The sequence below is a fragment of the Sander vitreus genome, chromosome 3 (assembly GCF_031162955.1).
Source record: "Sander vitreus isolate 19-12246 chromosome 3, sanVit1, whole genome shotgun sequence".
Taxonomy (NCBI): Eukaryota; Metazoa; Chordata; class Actinopteri; order Perciformes; family Percidae; genus Sander; species Sander vitreus.
The window spans coordinates 27,474,984-27,493,406 of record NC_135857.1 but is presented as its reverse complement, the minus strand read 5'-3'; the positions used below and the strand labels follow the sequence as shown (position 1 = coordinate 27,493,406).

The 18,423-nt window shown below is 41.7% G+C and overlaps 1 protein-coding gene across 2 annotated transcripts in view; it reads right to left on the bottom strand.

Annotated features, from left to right (window-relative positions):
• eif4g1b (eukaryotic translation initiation factor 4 gamma, 1b) overlaps window positions 1–18,423 on the bottom strand; it is a 45,467-nt gene that overhangs the window by 18,465 nt on the left and 8,579 nt on the right. The window contains exons 5-11 of one of the 2 annotated variants that reach the window (XM_078246781.1): window positions 17,761–17,793; window positions 16,836–16,856; window positions 14,635–14,829; window positions 14,175–14,277; window positions 8,557–8,696; window positions 1,597–1,689; window positions 997–1,087 (exon numbers count right to left, since the gene is read on the bottom strand). In XM_078246781.1, coding sequence (XP_078102907.1) covers window positions 997–1,087; window positions 1,597–1,689; window positions 8,557–8,696; window positions 14,175–14,277; window positions 14,635–14,829; window positions 16,836–16,856; window positions 17,761–17,793 — 676 coding nt within the window. The remainder of the gene's footprint in view (window positions 1–996; window positions 1,088–1,596; window positions 1,690–8,556; window positions 8,697–14,174; window positions 14,278–14,634; window positions 14,830–16,835; window positions 16,857–17,760; window positions 17,794–18,423) is intronic. The other variant, XM_078246782.1, reaches the window with a different exon arrangement.

Below are 18,423 nucleotides of genomic sequence, written 5' to 3'. Positions count from 1 at the left end.
TACTTTAAAAGATGTATGACACTTCGCTTTACAAAGTAAGTTTCATTGACAGCTAGAATTAAGATTAGAGTTTCTAACTGAAGTGACTTTGTAGAATAACCAAACCAACAAGCTCTCTTAAGGTGCCACATTGTCCAATTATTAATTCCCTCTAAACAAGCTGCCTTCATAGCTATCACTGAACTACATGATATAGTTGCTTCTACAGATGAAAACCCAGTTCAAATAATAGCTCGAAACATTTGTCAACCAAAACATGTATTGCTGTCAATAAACACATATGTGGATAAAATATACATTCTAGTGTCCAAATCATTTAATTTTAATTGAATTTAGTTTATAGTGTCAATCATTACAGTCGTTATCTCGAGACACATTACAGAGTCCCCAATTATTCAGAGGCTGCTATTTAATATCACTTGGTCACAGTTTTTGTCCCTTCAGGCTGCAATTTGTAATGCCCTTATATTCACACAGTTAAACTATTGCAACATGTAAGCTCACAAAATGTTGGCTTGTTTTATTAATTATTCTTTTTCCCTTGATAACCGAAGGCAAATTCATGAAACATGAGCTCAACAACACCAACCTTTTTCTTTGCTTAAAGCTCCATACCTCAGTAAAACTTGCTCTTAACAAGATAATGATCTTAAGAGGAAACCATTAGCTAGGAAAATGTGTCATTTTTTACAGAGTAAGTAAAATGCTTTGAGAACACTGCTGCTCAAGTTGAATTTAAGACCTATATTAAATGAAAGCTAATGACAGTCTTGAAAATGCAAATAGAAACATTTTTATTCTGTACTTATCTTAAAGTACTTATGCAGCACAACATAACCTGCTACTGCAAATAATAAAATAATAACTGTATTAACTATATCAGAAGTACCAATACACATACCTTGAAAATTAGGAACAATATTAAACTGATCATTTGAAAATTGTACATATATCTTTGTGTGACTGTGTTCGAGGCCCTGTGCATGTGGCACTCACCTGGTCTAACCAGTGCTGGTGTAGCAGCAGCTGTGACACTCTCACCGTTGGCCTGGACAAAAGCTGTACTTTCTGATCCCGATATGGCTGTCTGTTGGGAAACATACACACTCCAGAAAGTAAGGTATGATCTTAGCGGTGAGGACAACACTCATTTTCCACTTGACTAGGTGGAAAAAAAAAAATAGTTTCACGTCATTCCCTTGGTGGATATATTAGCCACACGTCAGAACTAAGAGCACATCATAGATCAGTTGGCAATCTGCAGCATTCCCCATAAAGAAGTAGCATGTGGACAGAGCATTCCATTCCAATTCCATTTAAATCTTTTAATACACTAAGCTGACATTTACACAGTAGAAAATATAAGACCCCAGAGAAGAGGAGGTGTTGCCAGGTAACAGCCACAGAGAGTAAACAGTATCTAGTATATAAAAGTATTAAAAAAAAATGGTGATCCAAATAAATTTGATACCAACATGAACTAAAAGCAGTTTGGTGAACTACACCAACCCTGATTAATTTTATCAATGAGCGTTTAAACTGAATTTTATCAGTGTAACTAAACCTCTGATGCTCACTACTACTATTGTAGCTCACCTGTGGTGGGGTTGGGGTAGAGCCACTGCGGCCCCCTGACATAATCTCCTCTGTAATGTCTCGACCACCTTGGTTAGGGTCTCTTATTCTGATCTATGGATGGAGAGGGAAGAGATCCACTGTCAGTGTGAGAGCACAAATTATTACAGAAAGGAAAGACTAGAAAAGAATAATCTGTATGTGTGGATAAGCACTTGAGGACTAGCTTTCCTACCATAAATGCAGAAGATAAGGAGAAAGGCAAAGTGTTACAATGTTTAAGTTGAGGACGACAGCATTAAAAAGAGTTGCCATCCCATGATGCAATGCCTATAGTTGTCAGCCCTTTCTCTATGAATCGCTAGCTGCCTCTGATTCAATGAAAGCTACATTTCTCACATTGTGAACACTGAGGCACACAAAATCCGAACACTAACCACCATGCAAATTCCTCTGCTGCACAGCTGAATGTGCTTCTGCCAGTTAGACACCAGGAATAATGTTCAACTGAGCGACAATCAAGTTGACCAACTTGATGCAAATCGTCAAACAAATTCCACTGCTGATTTAAGTTATTGTGAAAATGCCTGTATCTCATGAAGGCAAAGCACGATCAGGGCAGGCAGACAACCGAAGGGTTTCCTGTGTACACACACACACACACAACACTCAGGCAGAGGGGGGGAAAACTGCATGAAAAAAAAATCAGATCACTCACTCATAAGGAGTGCCCATACATTACAAACACATGCTTTCTATTCAGCACTCTCTCTTTTCTCATTCTCACTGACACTCTACATACTTACTCTAGGAAGTCAGAGCTGTCATGAAACTGGTATGAGCCACAGTGCTGCTAAACAAAGTGACGAACACAGTCCCTGAACAAGGATTAAACTGTAAAAGTTAACAGTGAGCTGCTACAGTTCTGCTGCTCTTCGGCCTACTTTGGACTTTAAGAACAACAATATTTGCTTGTCGCCACTGACCTTTCACTGGTTTAATTCCACTCTCGGAAGCCTTACAAACCGTAGCGGGCCTCTCTCATCCTCGGGCTGGAGTAGCTGTTCCAACAGACTCGTGGCTGGACTTTAAACCCCACAAGCAGGATGGCGGGTGGACGTAGCCAGTCGAGTTTTATCTCAACTGAACTCATACACATTCAGGCTGTGATAGAGTTCTACAGGCCAGCAGAACAGGACAGAGCAGGGCTGGGCCTGACTGTGAGTAAGCTAGCTAACAAACTGAATCCCCCTTTCTCATATGCTGAACAGAACAGGGAGGAGGAAAAAAAAAAAAAAGGATAAAGCGAGTGGGCTTGTAAAGCTATGGTATTGGAATGCACAACCCCTCCCACACAACCCCTCCCACACAGACAGTTAAAGGGGCCGGAGAGTGAAGGAGGGGCAAAGTAGGGGGGAATGGAAGGGTTTCTAGGAAAAGAAAAGTTATCGTTATCAAATGAGCTGCAGCGAGCAGAAGGAACTCCCCTTTTTTTTTTTTTCCTTCATTCTCTCTGTCTGCTCTGTCATCCTGCACACTCAAGTTGCTCTTCAGATTTTTTTTCAGGCTCACCCCTTCTGAGAGGAGAGGAAACCAGCACAGGAGGAGGAGGAGTGTAGTGCCACAGCAGCAGAGGAAGGCTGGTTGGTTAGCCCTTCCGGCACAGAAGGTGGAGGAGACCGGTGGCCACGTGGAGCTGAGCTATGTGCTTACACGTCCTTCACCCCCACTCCCCTCTGGTTTTTCTCTTTGACACAGCAAGAGGGAGAGCAAAAAAGTAGAAAAAAAGGGCAATTTGCAAAGCTAAAACTTTTGCATGTAACCAGTTACTAAAAGGGCCAAAATTGGGTCATCGGTGGCAGTTAAAAAGATGATTTCAATAGGCTGGAAAATACTTATTTTAAAATCCAGACAGTTCAAACACACACTCACCCTCTCTTTCTCTATACGACTTACATGCAACTACATACTGTAAAGGTTGAGTACCTTAGGGCAGCTGCACTGTCCTGTAAATAAAGGTCACAGATTGCCCACGCTAGAGCCCTGTGTCCTGTTGACGTGTCACAAAATCTCTACCTACTTTCTCAAAGTGCATCATTCCCAAAAACCAAGAATGCAAAAGTGGTGGTGTGTATTTTTGCACACACAAATGCCTTTGCCTAGTCTTATGGCTGAAGCACTTACATCACTCACTCAAGCAGATGTGTGCTGCAATTCCTCCAGTCACTCCTTGTCTGTCATCTTGAGTCTAATATGGGCATTTTACATTTTGTGTGGATGTGCGTGTGACAGCGACAGTGATTGTGCACAGGGTCTTAGAGCCAGTGTTATAGCATAACACTGCCTATGGGAATGGGCCAAAGTCCACCCAAGGCAACCACAGTCACTGATAAGCAGCCAAGTCCCCCAGCGAGAGGGACCAGACATCATGTAAGTCTTGTGGCAGGAGAACAGAGTCCCAGCATTGAACACTAATAGCATTTTCCTGATAATACTGGTAAATGATTAAGGGATTGACACTATGCTAAGCCTAAATATATGAAGGATTCTAAATAGAAACTACAAATTATGTCATCTTATTTCTCTAACGGAGGATACATTTGGGAAGTTTAATCAGATGAAGACAAACAGAAAGGTTACATTCTAGCCTCCATAAAGTAAAAAAGAGCAGGCCAAAACCTGACTACAAACGCATACAAACTGTGGCAAAAGCTCAGAGCTAGCCAAAACTAGTTTAAAGACACACTGACAGTTGATGAACAGGGCAATGAAGGAAAAACTATGCAAATTAGGTAGATAAACTAGAATTAGATAAGCATGTTCAAATAGCTCAATTTTGTGCCACTCATGTTGTGAATTTTTACATTTGAGAATTTTGCATAGATGATTAGGGTATAATAAGAACATCCAAAAATACAAAATTTGAAAATTGCCTGAAATCTTCAGTGGAATGAAAAGAGTTGCACTGTGTAAAAGGTTAAAAAAAGACGACAGAAGTTTATCTGGACAGAAGAGTCTGAGAAATCTGGAAATGTCTAAACATAATTATTTGTAAATGTAAACAGCATCAGTGTCAAATGTAAAGATGATGATTACATGAGAGGCACAAACTGGGGCTACAGTTCACAGAGAGCTACCACATACCAGACGAGGGCCATCTTAGAGAGCAAAGGAAACACTAGACATACTGTGGAACTGAGGAATATGTCGTACAGCAGCTTACTCTTACAGCACACCACGTTAAGGTCGAGTTCCCCACTATCTGCTTCAATCAGTAAACTGAACTCTACGTCCAGACTTAATGATTTTAGAATCATATTCGGAGAGATTGCAACACCCCTGACTAGCTGCATTATCTCAAAACCATCAGGTCATTGAATTACTATGGAAAAAAAACAGTAATATTGGTTATTACTGCAAGGGAGTTGTTAAAAAAAAACTACTTTTACATTGAAAAGGTAAATTCAAAAGAGACATTGCCAAAGTGACTCTAGAAAAAAAAAAAAAAAACACTGTGGAGCCCTTGATTTGCCTGGAAACAGGTAGCCCTCTGCTTTGGACAGATTTGCAGCGTCCTGAGACGTGCCGGGCCAATCAACCGGGTGTGTTCGAGACCATGACTGTACAGAGGAGCGCAACCAAGATGGCTGCAGCATATAAAGATGGAACACACATCTTCACTTCCTCCCACTGTACAAAAATGAAGCCAAAATATACCAGATATGGGCACTGCCATCTTGTGCTGGTGACATCATTTGGAGCCCGAGTCTGCGCAGTAGCGATCGGGATGTGGAGCCGCAGTGCTCACAGATCTGACACCTGCCCGCCCGTCTGTTCTCATCCCCGGCTCTCTGAAGCACTGTGTGCAGGCGCGCCTGGCAAAGGCAGTGGTGTCAGCAGCATGGAGGTCTCCAGGGACCACGGGTAGACAATAACCTTTTATTTTTTGTTTCATAAAATGTACCCGAATTTACAAATATGTACAATATTACTACTGCTTCCCCCCAGCCTGTTAAAAACAACAATGCATTGGGTCTTTGCAAATGCAAATGATGTACTTGTTTATTCGCATATAGAGTGGGAAACTGAGATCCAACTATGTGTCTTGAGTGACCGAGTGGTCACTCAAGACACATGGAGACGTATTCTAATGCCAGGTGTAAACTGACATACTTGTCAGAGCTGTCCACTTGTGATCAGATCCCCCAAGATGCATGTTAATGCCAGGTCTGAACAGGACCATTGTCCATGGGCCATTCAAATTGATATTAGAACTCATTAAGTTTGTTTGCCAGGCACAAGTCGTTAGAGGAGTGAAGGGCTTTTGGTTGGCAGTTGTCTGCATCTGTTTGAGTCCCTTCCAGACAAAAGCAGAGTCATTCGACGAGAACTGTTGTCGGACTTTCTCAGAATACAGTCTCTAGCATCTCTCACCACCTGAAAAACCTGTATATAGCCTCTTTAAACTTGTCCTTGTCCCCACTCCTGAACACCACCTCTTTTTGCAACCATAGTTGTTTGAGTTTAGCTGTTAACCAGCATTTTTATAACTCAGCCTGGAGCGTGATGGTCAGGAGCGGATCTACGGGGGGGGCCCCCAGCTGCCCCCCTAACTTTGGTGGTGGCCCTGCAACCCGCCAAAGACTGGAGCGACTGAGCTGCGCCCCACCCCAGGTGAAGTTTAAACACACGTTTATTTTAAAGTTAAATTTGTAATAAATGTAATGTATGCTAAAGGTGAGTCAGCATCAACAACAGTGCGTCTATTACGTTAGCCAAAAGTCAAATTGCTCCCTTGTGATTTGTAAGAGCACTCTGCCCTTTGATTAGTTTTGATTTTAGTAAAGACAAGAACAGCATAATACAAAATGTTACAAACTGGCATGTTTGAATTCATAACGTTTACAGAGGGTCGCCGTTTTGGTGGCGTTACGTTACAACACACTACACAGTGCTTGCTGAGACCGATCATTTGTATGCGATTAGTTAAGGAGTACTATAAAATCCACTTCCTCTCACATATTACAGCAATAAGGCTGCACAAATTAAACCAGGTGACATCCTTTACTGTCAAACTGGGAAAACAACAAATAAAATGGGATTAAGAAGGCTAGTCTAAACATAACTGTTCTGTGCATGTAATAAATCTCTTCTGATTTTATGTTTGTTAGGCTACTTATTAGCTACAGGGCCCTACAGTGTAATGTAATACAGATAGATACTGTATTGATCCCCAAGGGGAAATTCAAGAAGGATAACCAGAGCTTTTCACATCTTGACTTTTGCAGTAGCTGCAGATATTAGCTGAAGCCTAAAAGTGGGGGAACTGCCAGCAAAATTCTGAGTAGTGCACAGGAAGAAGAAAAGGAGGGAAATGAAGAAGGAGAAAGCAGTAAACTGGAGAGACCAGGCGGGTCAGAGCAGGAGAAGACCACAGAAGGAGATGTAGAAATAAGTGAAAGAGAAAAGGGAAAGGAAGAATTGACGGTGAGGGATGAAGAGGAGGCTGCAGATTCAGAGAGAGGGACAGAGGCAGGGAGTGATCAGGAGGAGGCAGATAAAGATGACAGGGAGGAAGAGGCCTGCAGTTACCCCTGGACCACATGGTTTGTTTATGTTGTCCTTCCATATAAATTGCAGTAAAGTAGCATAAAATGTCATGTCACTCAATGAAATGACATGTTTTCAGTTTTTGGCTATTTCTATTCTGTTGTATATGTTATAGGGTTAGATATGTAAAGATATACATATATTATCTAATGATGTTTTACAGTTTCTCTATCATAGCATTTGTTTGATCATAATTACTGATAAAATAAGACATTCTGTTCCATTTTCTGTTCTATTTGTCTGTGTCAGTAAATATGATCAAGCCATTTAATTCAATTTATTTATAGTATCAAATCGTAACAAGAGTTCACTCTTCTCAAGACCCTTTACAGATAGAGTAGGTCTAGACCACACTATAATTTATAAAGAGCATGCATTTGGTGCAACAGTGGTGAAAAAAAACTTCCTTTTGGGCAGAAACCTTAGACAGACCTAGGCTCTTGGTGGGCAGCCATCTGCCGCTACCGGTTTCAAAATGATCCAAAAATATTCTCCTCTCTAGTTGGACATTTGATAAACTGTCTGTATTTGGAGATGGCTGAGATTACTCAAAACAGCTTGTAGAGCATAATACATACAGGATCTATCATATTGTGCATGTGGAAGTCCAATTATTTACCTTGAGATTTTCCCCACACAAAACTGTGGTTTTCCCTCAGTGATCTTGTAGAAGAGGCTTGCTGCATTTATGTCCTCCCTAGTCTAGATCTTTGTCCATAGGTGGATATGTCCCATTTTTGAGTATATGTTACTTAGAAGTTAAAGTTGATGATGTGTTCAGATAGAATTAACATTAAATAATACGGTCAGTTAAAGTACCTGACCTACACTGATAAACAGATCTTGTCCAAACAGGGCTGATAACAAAAGTTTCCATTTTAGGTAAACAGTTCCTTAAAGTCTGTGTTCCCTATTATGTTTCCACAATGTTAACAACATAAAAAAAGGCCCATTCTAGGTCTAAGAGTGGTTTATTCTGCTAATAAAATGTTAGTACTTGGAAGTGTGGTGAGACAATAAGTACAATAGGAAGAATGCCACCTGGTACGTTGTTTTGTTTAGGATATTAACTAATTAGCGTGTTTGAGAACTCTGCATTGTTTTAAGTCTGACTTTCAGATATGTAATTTGGGGATAGACTGACAGAGTCAATCAATGTGTGTATGTATGTCGTAATGTCTGTGTGCTGTCAGTGTTTGTATCATGTATTTATGTGGACCCCAGGAAGATTAGCAACCGCTGTTGCGGAAGCTATTGTGGATCCGAAGAAGAATAAAGAATATGTGACAAGAAGGTAATCTGTAAATCCTGAACCAGGTCAAGGTCAATTTAAAGTGGAAGGTGTTTTGTGTAGTAGAATACTAACTGTACCTGTTTACGTTCCCGTTTGGTGGGGATGTGTTGGGGAGGCTGAGGTGGTGGTTGCTGCTGTTGAGGGGCTGGGTTCATAATAACGGGTGCCGCCTGCACCGATGGGGTGAACTGAGGCTGGGCGGGGTAGTAGGCCCCTGCTGTGGATCAGACAGAGATAAGAATGTAAACCAACACATACTGACTTAATCCTATAGCCATAACTTGACACAAATGCGTCTGTCTGTTGCACACAGACGCACAGGACACACACACACAAAATCGCTTCACAGCACAAAGCTTGTGTTTAAACAATGGCATTTAAGTCTACATCACTAATGTTCTGAAAGTCCTGTTAGGCTACTTTGAGGCAGTTACAAAAGCTGCATAGCAGCATTGTCACAACTATGATTAATGACGGAATAAACAAGTGAACAAATGAAGAGGTTGGGGACTTCAAAAAGACACTGATCATTTAACTATATAAGGGCATTCACACCAAGTCACTTATTAGATAATTTAATAATTGAAATACCACAAACCATGCCAGCATGTTCTTTACTTTTATACTTTTAACAATGTGAAACTATGGTATTAATATCTGGCCATACAGCCTGTTCCAACAAAACAAGGCTCTGCAATAGTGTAATGCAAAGTGTAAGATACAAGTTAAATTTTTTGTTTTGCTACACTTAAAAAAATAAAATAAAAAAAAGGTATAGTAAACCATGTTAATCCAATACACTTTGTTCAATTCAGCAAATATCTCCTCACAGTCACCTAGCTCTCTATATTCTGTGTGTGCTGAAAAAAAATCTGGTGTTCCCTGTGTAAATGGAAAACAAACAAAGGTGTGCAAAAGCCACCAAAACACCATTCCAGTAGGTAGCGCATAGCAAGCAAGGAATGGGGCGGGGGGAGGCAGCGTCTCGGCCAGGAAGAGATGGTAGAGAAACGGCAAAAGAGAAAAAGGACTGAAGAATGCAAATTAAAAAAGTTGTATGACCGGGAAAAGAAAAAGAACCTTGTTAACATCGGTGAGGCTTTTCAGCGCTGCAGAAACCTCTGTGCTTTCAAAGGAATGAAAACTGATGAGGGCTTTCATCCCTATGGACAAGTGAGTAATAACGTTAGCTCCGTTGTTTCACCGTTAGCTGTTTTAACCTCGTCGTTTGCTATTGTTTGTGATGGCTGCTCCCAACTGGCTGGCTTTACAGCAGTAGCAACAGTTTGCCAATCCACAACCTGACATGAGCTAACATCGATTCTGCCATATTTCGTTTAATCAGCAGAGACACAGACAGAAGTGCTCGCTATCTGCAGGGGTTGTATGTTTGGCAGTTGAGTTCAAATATTAACAATCTTCACGCAGCACACTTACTGCACCTTTGACCACCTGTGAAGGACTGCAACTACCTATCATTTTCATTATTGACTAATCTGCAGACTATTTTCCTGTTTTGTCTATATGTCATAAGACAGTGAAAAATGGTAATTTTTGATTTATCGACCAATCGTTTCAGCTAGGGATGTTAATGGCTAACTGTTTAACTGTCAAAAGCCTGATCAGTTAAACTGTTAAAAAGAATATTTAATAAAAAATAAAAAATAAGGGGAAAAAGGTTTCTGGCATGATGAAGCAAAAGTAGGCAACACAATCAATTTCTTAATTGCTAGTTAACTTGCTAGGGCAAAGCTTGTCACTAACGACTGAACAGCGCTAACAACAGCCAACTATGTGACACATGCCACTATATTGATGAGGACTGGCAGGTTAAAATCACCCGTTCTATACAGAGTATGCCAGGCAGACACACAGCTGACAACCTCCTAGCTAAACTAATTGATGCGGTGAAGACGGACAAATGCAGTCTTCTAGCCACCGGTTACGCGGGCGTGCAAGCTGTTCCATACTGGGAAAGTGGCTGCATATGTCCACAAATGCACCCAACAACGTGGTTGAGCAACTGGTACGATTTTGCAGCGGTCTGCGGACACTGAACGCTGAAATGTCCGAGCCTCTCGGACGGGTGAACTGGGACTCAACTGCCTGCTTGTCGGTTGACGGTTAATGATCGTTGGCTATCGGTCAGAAGAAGAAGAAAAAAACTTAAATTAGCACCATCTAGTTTCAGCTGTACACTTGTGATTTTTCAGCCCATGTTTCCATGCAGTCTGAGTAAAGCTAAATTCACACTACACAATTTTCAAAGTCATCAGATCCCTGCTACACAACTTGCTGTCTTATAATCAGGAGTCTTGAAGTTGTGGTTTTCACACTACATGACTGACTGGTGACATTGGCTCACAAACTACAAGATCTTTCACCAGGAGGAATTGCCGATGAGTATGTCTGTATGTCTGGTCTCCAAACTACGTTCTGTCACGAAAACACACATGAGAAGTGACACGGGACATGACGTAATACCATGTGCGAGACTAGATTTTTTTGGTTCCAAAAATGGATGTCTGCCAGAAACTAGTGTTGTCCATGTTGTTGGTGCACTTTACAGCGATAAAACAAAAAAGGAAAAGAAGGGTTAGGCGTTGTTGTCGTTGGTGCACATCTACACTATATATAGCCGGTTTCCTCTAGTTGGAAGAAAAACTTTGGACCCTGTTGCAAACGCAACACATACAGTAAAGTTCCTATTGTTGCAGGTGACCCATTCCCCAGGTTTCCCCTTAACCCGTGTCTTGCTCTCTAATTGGCTGTAGCTCCCCAACAGGTCCAGATATCTAGCCTGCTAGATATCGGGAATGTGTCTGCGAGGCACCAGCAAACAGTTCACGGAACATACATAGTACTCGAGCCAACGCCAATTTGCTTCTGATCTGGAGCTTTTGTCGGGGAACTTCAAAAACTGTCGGCGGGTGGTAAATCACGGCTAAAGTCATAGTGTGAACTAGGCGTAACAGGTGACTGAAATAAAGTATCAGGTGATGGTAATTTAAAGTTTTCCAAAAAATACCACAAACTCCAATGGCTTCATTTCCACCAAGCTCTTTTCTTATTGCCATGTCCAAACATTGCTGCAGTGGAGCAATGCATCTTAAGATACCCCTAAGCTTCAACTGTCAACTTGTCCTCACTCATAATAATTCTGCCACCACTTGAACAGACAACATTGTTTCAGATCTGTGTCTTTTCTCTGACTTTTAATGCTTTTGTGCCACCTCAAAATCTCCCTTGATGTTGTATCTGAAGGCAACAGTTAACAGAAGCAGACATGGCACCTAGAAGGCAGCATGGGTAGGCCCTCAGACCATGACATAGCAGCCTCTCCCTCTGCCCAGCCTTGCATTAGTGCCCCTTATTCCTTAAGGCAATAGATATTTCTTATGTTCACAAACTTGTCAAGTAAGCCGCAGCCAACATGGCCAATGAAAAAAAAAAAAAAAAGTTTGCACAAGTTCAAAGAACCTCCATTAGCCTACTCAGTCAATAATGTAAACAAGACATCCAACCACTCAGTAATATTACCTGGCCTTTTAACTGGCCTCAGCTACAGTTCAGAACCAGTTGTAGCCCACTTTCAAAAGGACTGGGGTAAAAAAAAATCCTCAGATTGCGGAGGCCTCTCTTGCAGCCCAACGGTAACAAGCTCCTGCTCTGCCTCTCTCCCCCTCAGCATGCATTTCAGTCTAACTCACATTACTGAGTCTGCATTGTTGACCAGGAGCAGAGCAGCCTAAATATAGTCAAAACCCTTTACCGGCTGGGGGAAGAGAGCACGCAAGAGGGAAAGGGAGGGAAGACAGACAGAGAGAGAGAGAGTGAGAATATGAGCCTGCTCAAAAACAAAAAGCCAGAATGAGACTTTTTTTGGAAAGTGTCCCAATACTCTTGTCCCAATACGCTTGAGATATTACATACAGCATGCAGGAGATTGAGACAGTAATGGGAGGGGGGGGCTGAAAAGAGACGCACTTTCTAGACGACACCTACCCTCAGAGTCCTGCTGCTCTCGAGACCCACGATTCCCCATGCTGAATGCAAAACTGCGTATGGACAGCAAAAGGAGAGGGGGCTTTCTCCTCAAACCCCCTCTCTAACTTCTTCCTGTCCTCTTTACAGGTGCCCTCTCAGAATGACTTCTTTTAATGCTCACCCTCCCTCTTCCAGCATGTCTCCATTTTGCTCCTCCCTCTGACCTTCCTGATTCCTCCCTGCCTTTCACTTTTTTCACCTTCCTTTCCCCCCCCCCTCCCCCTCCCTCTACAGTGTACTGGCAGGCAGGCTAAAGTATTTAGTTGTGTCATTCGGAGCAGCTCTGATTTGCCTGAATACTCCCCTATCTCTCCACCCTGAATAAATGATCTCCATGCTGGCATCACAACCTACTACAAAAGGGGTGGACAGTGAGTATGTACATACAGTATATGTGGCATGAGTTAAGCAAATCACTCAACTTAGGGGGTGGGAGTCTTAAAAATAGTCACCATACTCCGTCAGCACAGTGAATGCGTGTGTGTGTGTGTGTGTGTGTTTTTACCTGACTGCTAGAAAAGGACTCAATGGTCAGACAGACTGCACCAATTAGAGGACCAGAGGAGGGTGGAGGTATGATATTCTGGGACTGTTACTATGCAGTTACCAGAATGTTATGGTGGCCTAAAGGCAAAAGGCCTAATCATTTCCAGATATATAGTATTTCTGTATAACTTTCATGTCTTTGTGACATGGTGGAAACCTGAAACAGCCCTTGGCACCTCTGCACTTTCAAAGCCAATATAGTGGTCAAGCCCATAAGAGAGCAGAGTTTGAGAGCCATGTTCCACTGTCACATGACCAGTTATTTAGGGTCATGTACCAACCTCATGTGACGACATTGCCATGTGATTTGCAGAATGACCAATGTGACACACACAGTCATACAAATAGCTAGCATAAATACCAACACAGCTCGCTCATACAACCAGTAGCTTGCTATTGTGAAGAGTAACTTATTTGGACAACAAATAGAAATCCACTAAATTAGCACCAAGTCTGTCAGAGTCACACCAATAAACACAGCAGCCTTTACTTGCATAGCTTATAATAAATAGTTCATAATAAACAATATTTATTATGCAAAATGAAATTAAAAAAAAGAACTTTGATTTAGGAGATTGGTTGTTAAGTATGGGACAGTAGAGAGTAGATGTCGGGACAGTTGTGGGACGCTGATGACAAAAGTTGGTTATTTGAGCCCAATACAATAGTTATAGTTACATAGTAATAGAGTTTTTGTAGTTGAATTTTTTGTATTCAAGTACAATGACCATCATACAGTGCACATACACTGTGCGAAGGGCAGGACATGGAAAGCCTGATAGAAAGAATTGTGTGTTTGCAGTCCTGTATTCAGGCCAGCCCATTCTACTGCTGATGAGCTACAGTTTACACAAAGACAACACATAGTTCAGATGCCTGTTGGTGGAGGGTCAGCAAGTTTGTTTTTAGGGCGTCATCATTTATTGTGATGTAATGACACACAACCACCTCTAGAGGGTGTGACAACACATTGGATCAACAGCAAACATATGTAGTGCTACTGTATTTAGCCCGGATTTCCAGAGCAATGCAGTCACAAACAACCTTGCTAAGTGTCTCTGTGTTGAGTGGCTCAGGTGAGGCCCCAGGTAGAGCCTCTTACCATAAGTACCATATTCAGCGGGGCTCGTGCCTGGGTAGAAGCCTGGGGTGCCTGGTGGGACTGGGTATTGCTGGGGCGTGGCCACGTAGGTTGCTGACCGGTACTAAGGAAACAAAGAAGAGGGAGCAGGAAAGACGGAACAATATCATTAGATAGTCATAAGAGCAATATAAATCGTGAGTAAAAACGTAGGCCTGCACAACAAGATGCTTTTCCTTCTCTTCACCTTACAGATTTAGGCAATTTAAAAAAAAAAAAAAAGGTACTAATCAATGTTTTTGAATACGTTTACAGATTTTTTTTCAAAACAAGACAAACACAACACAAGTTCTATATTACAGAGATTATATGAGGAAAGATTTGGTGGGGTGTGTCATGTTAGCTGTCCATATACCATCTGGCTCTGCTAAAAAACAAAATTTGGCAGGTACTTGAACACTCCCCAGTCTGTGCCCCCTACCTGTCCCGGTATAAAGTAGGCGGGTCCCTGTGGCGAGCTGGGGAAGGGCAATTGCTGCCCAGGGATCATCATCATTTGGGAGCCAGGGCCCGGCTGGTAGACGTGGGTGGGCGTCACCGGCCGAGGGCCGCTGCTGGGAGGGACACCCCGAGGCCCACTGTTGGGAGGCAGGCTGGCCCTGTTGGTGTAATAGGGCTAGAGAGGAGGCAGTGATTGAGAGGACAGAGAAAATATGTAGATGATAGTGGGAAAGACAAAAGAGAGGCCACAGGACAATGTGGGAAGAGGAATGGGATGGAAATAATGTTAGGAGAGAGAGACAAATAAAGTAGGGCGGCAGCTATTGATTATTTTAGTAATCAAGTATTTTAGTATTCGAGTATTCTACTGATTATTCCATTGATTAAAGGGGATAAGAAATACTTCTGTTTTATTGAAGAGCAATAATATACAATAGTTTGGTTTAATTTTCGGAAAAAGCAACATTTGTATTGCCTACATTGCTTATTAACATATTAAGTGCATTTAAGTGCCATATTACATTGTTTTTAAAGAAAACATTTTCTGAAATGCAATAACAACCTCAAACTTAGGCATACATTACACATACATAAACATTACCTTAAGTTGTGCAACTTAACTTTCAGAACTACAAGTTTCAACCTGAGACTGATCTGTATATAGGCCAATATGTAAATATTAGTTAAACTCAACCTATTTTCGTTTATATATTCGATTACAATGCTACACAGCTCTGTTACACTTATGCTAGTAGATCGTTGATCAGCTGTTTTCCGTGAAGAGTGAGAGAAAATGGTGCGCAATAATCAGCTGTTTTTCCGAAGGTAGAGTCAACAAGTCGGCTCTTTAGATCAAATTGTGGTCACCACTACGTATTTTCTTGTCTTTGATTTTGGTAGTTGTTTGGTTTGTAGTTTCATCGTCGTTTAAATTACATTTGAACAGATTCCAAACTTTGGACACTTTCTGTCGGTTTCTCCAGCCTGTCTCCTCTCTTAAGGCCCAGACACACAGAGCCGACGGCCAAACGTCGGCAGAAAATGCAGTTGGGCTGATCAGTCTCCCCAAATTGGTAAAAAAATGCCTTGGAACACACCAAAGCGACGAGACGTAATACGTCTCCATAACAGCAGGCGGCGCTAATCTGTATTGTCGCCCCAAAAATGAAAACCGGCAGCCGATAGGACGAACGCGTCATGTGGGTCTGGTTTCTCCGGAAATTCAAAGACAGACTGTCATGGCGGCTTGTTCAGAATACGATCTCATATTGTACTAAAATAGTTCACCGACACGCGTTTCTGAAAACATTTTAAGCGAGAAATAGGCCATGCAGTTGCTGAATCTGTCTTCATTTCAGATTGACAAAGGTCAGTTTTTTGTCAGATTTTGAGAGACTCTAGTCACGCTCATTCCGCACCCTGTTTCCGGGTTAGCACTTTACCAATCAGATGGGCCAAATGAAGGACGACGGTCCCTCGGACCGACGACAGCACGGAACACACCGAACAGACTCAAGTCACTGACCTCGCCAGACTGTCCAACGGCCGATTATCGGCTCGGTGTTTCCGGGCCTTTAGCCCCTTACGCTCCTTCATCATTTTGTAATCGGTCTTCATGGCATGTGTCGCCAGCAGCGTCAGCCCGGTGTGCGACAGTAATAATCCTCCGTGCAGAAACACCGTGAGCGACACAACGTTGGTAACATTAATTAAACGAAGCATTTTTAGTAATCAAATTATTCGAGTTAGTCGAGGAATCGTTTCTGCCCTAAAATAAATTAATTGTTAGTTACCTTTCTGAGACCTCCGACATAACAAACATCCCCCATGCCCTCGTATGATTTTATCTCTTGGACCAAGTGGATCTAGCTTGTCCAACCTAATAGCTAGGCTCATAGTTTGTCTGTGAATCTATGGCTAGACTCTAACTGGAAACATATTGGCCCTGCCTGCCTGAAGAGATAAAGCAGCTAATGCTGGTTCATTCAGAGCCTCCTCATTGACATTCTGCTGCTGGCCTGGGAGCTAACCGCTGTAGCCAGCAAAATGACACCAAGCCAACAAAGCACAACACTGCCAAATATTACATACACACACACACACACACATATATATATATGCACTCCTTAAGATGGTGAAAAAAGGACAGGTAAAACTGGAAGAAAGAGGACATTGAGTTACCTGCAGCGACCTGAAGCTTCCCTTCAGCAGCGCAAACACAGATCACATAAAGACACATCAAATGGAAGCAAAAAGAGGGTGGGAATAGAAGGATTGAGAAAAAGAGAGCACCACAATCAGTTAGAGCAAAGCACCCAGAAACTTTCAGTTCTGAGCCAAGCAGTGAATTAACAAGCAGCATGCAGATAATAGGCAGAGGAGTAAATCCAAATAGACTAGGTCTAGTTACTCTTGAATGAGATGCAAACTAAAACTTAAGAAATATAACTGGAAGATGGACAGTGATCACCTAGATGTTTACCGTTTTCAACAAAGAGAGAGAGAGAGACAGACGGTTTCCAATTAGTTTGTTTTGGTATCAAACTTCAAATCCCTTTCTCAGAACATTTTTATGAAGGATAGTGAAACACCTGTTTTCAGGTATACCTTTACAGAGGATATTATTACACACTTATATTTAGCTACAGCTATAATTCACAAAGGCACTTGCATTCCCAGGTACAGTAGGTGAAATAAAAAGGCCTTTTATAAAAATAGCATGACATTGTTAAATATGTATTACCTGTAAATAAAATGACATGCCATCAAGCTATATTCTTTGGGTTTATCAGAATATTTTGTGTATCATTTTATGAAATAAAGAATTTCCCTCTTTAATTTTCCTAATTAGGTGTCACTAAGACTTGTACATGTATCACATTTGGAAAACTATTCTGATAAATTTCCCTTAATTTTATTTATTTCCTAAGAGGAATAATAGTCGCCCATAAAATTACCCTAACAGTAGTGTAGCTCTCAGTGAGGATGTCCAGCCTTTTCCGTTTTTAGTAGTCAATGCACACATTCTCTACTGCTTCTAATATATGTTAAAGGATAGGAACCCCCCCCCCCCCCCCCTGGCGTTAGACAGTTGTACTGTTAGTACCTGTTGGTGTATAGGTCGGGGCCCTGGGGCAAACTAGAGGAAGAGAGGCAGATAGGACAGAGGTTAAAGACAAACGCACAAGATCCATGCTTCACTCTCCACTGACAGGCATCTTCCAGTTCTGCACCTTTACAACTGCACCTAAAGGCTAACATAACACTGTTGTTCAGACAGTCTGAAAACAATGGAACTGTGACAGTTTGGCGCGAATACACAAATTACAGTGCAAGTAGATGGGGTCAGTGTGAGCATGTTGCACACTAAGCAGTGGTATTGTGTGAGGTAGAGTACGAAGGACATGTTGACACTGACAGGTAAAAAGAAGGTGCAGAACTGGTAAGAAATAGGCACACAGACATGCAGGCATTCTACGAAATTAACAGATGTATTCAGGAGACTGTACACTATGTTTTCCATTGAGAAGATTTCAGATAGTGACAGTGAGCAGCAATTAAGGCAAACTTGCATACAGGCACATTTGCAGTGGGAATATAAGACCTTGACACACTCTATCCCAACTTTTTAATTTTGTTGGATTTTGTCTGTCACTCATCTGACATAAGTGGGGGTTAGGAATTATACAATACAAATGTTTCATTTGCCATGCACCAAAGAAAATAATCTAAACATTTTTTTTTCTGGAATGGAGCCAAGTCCACCATA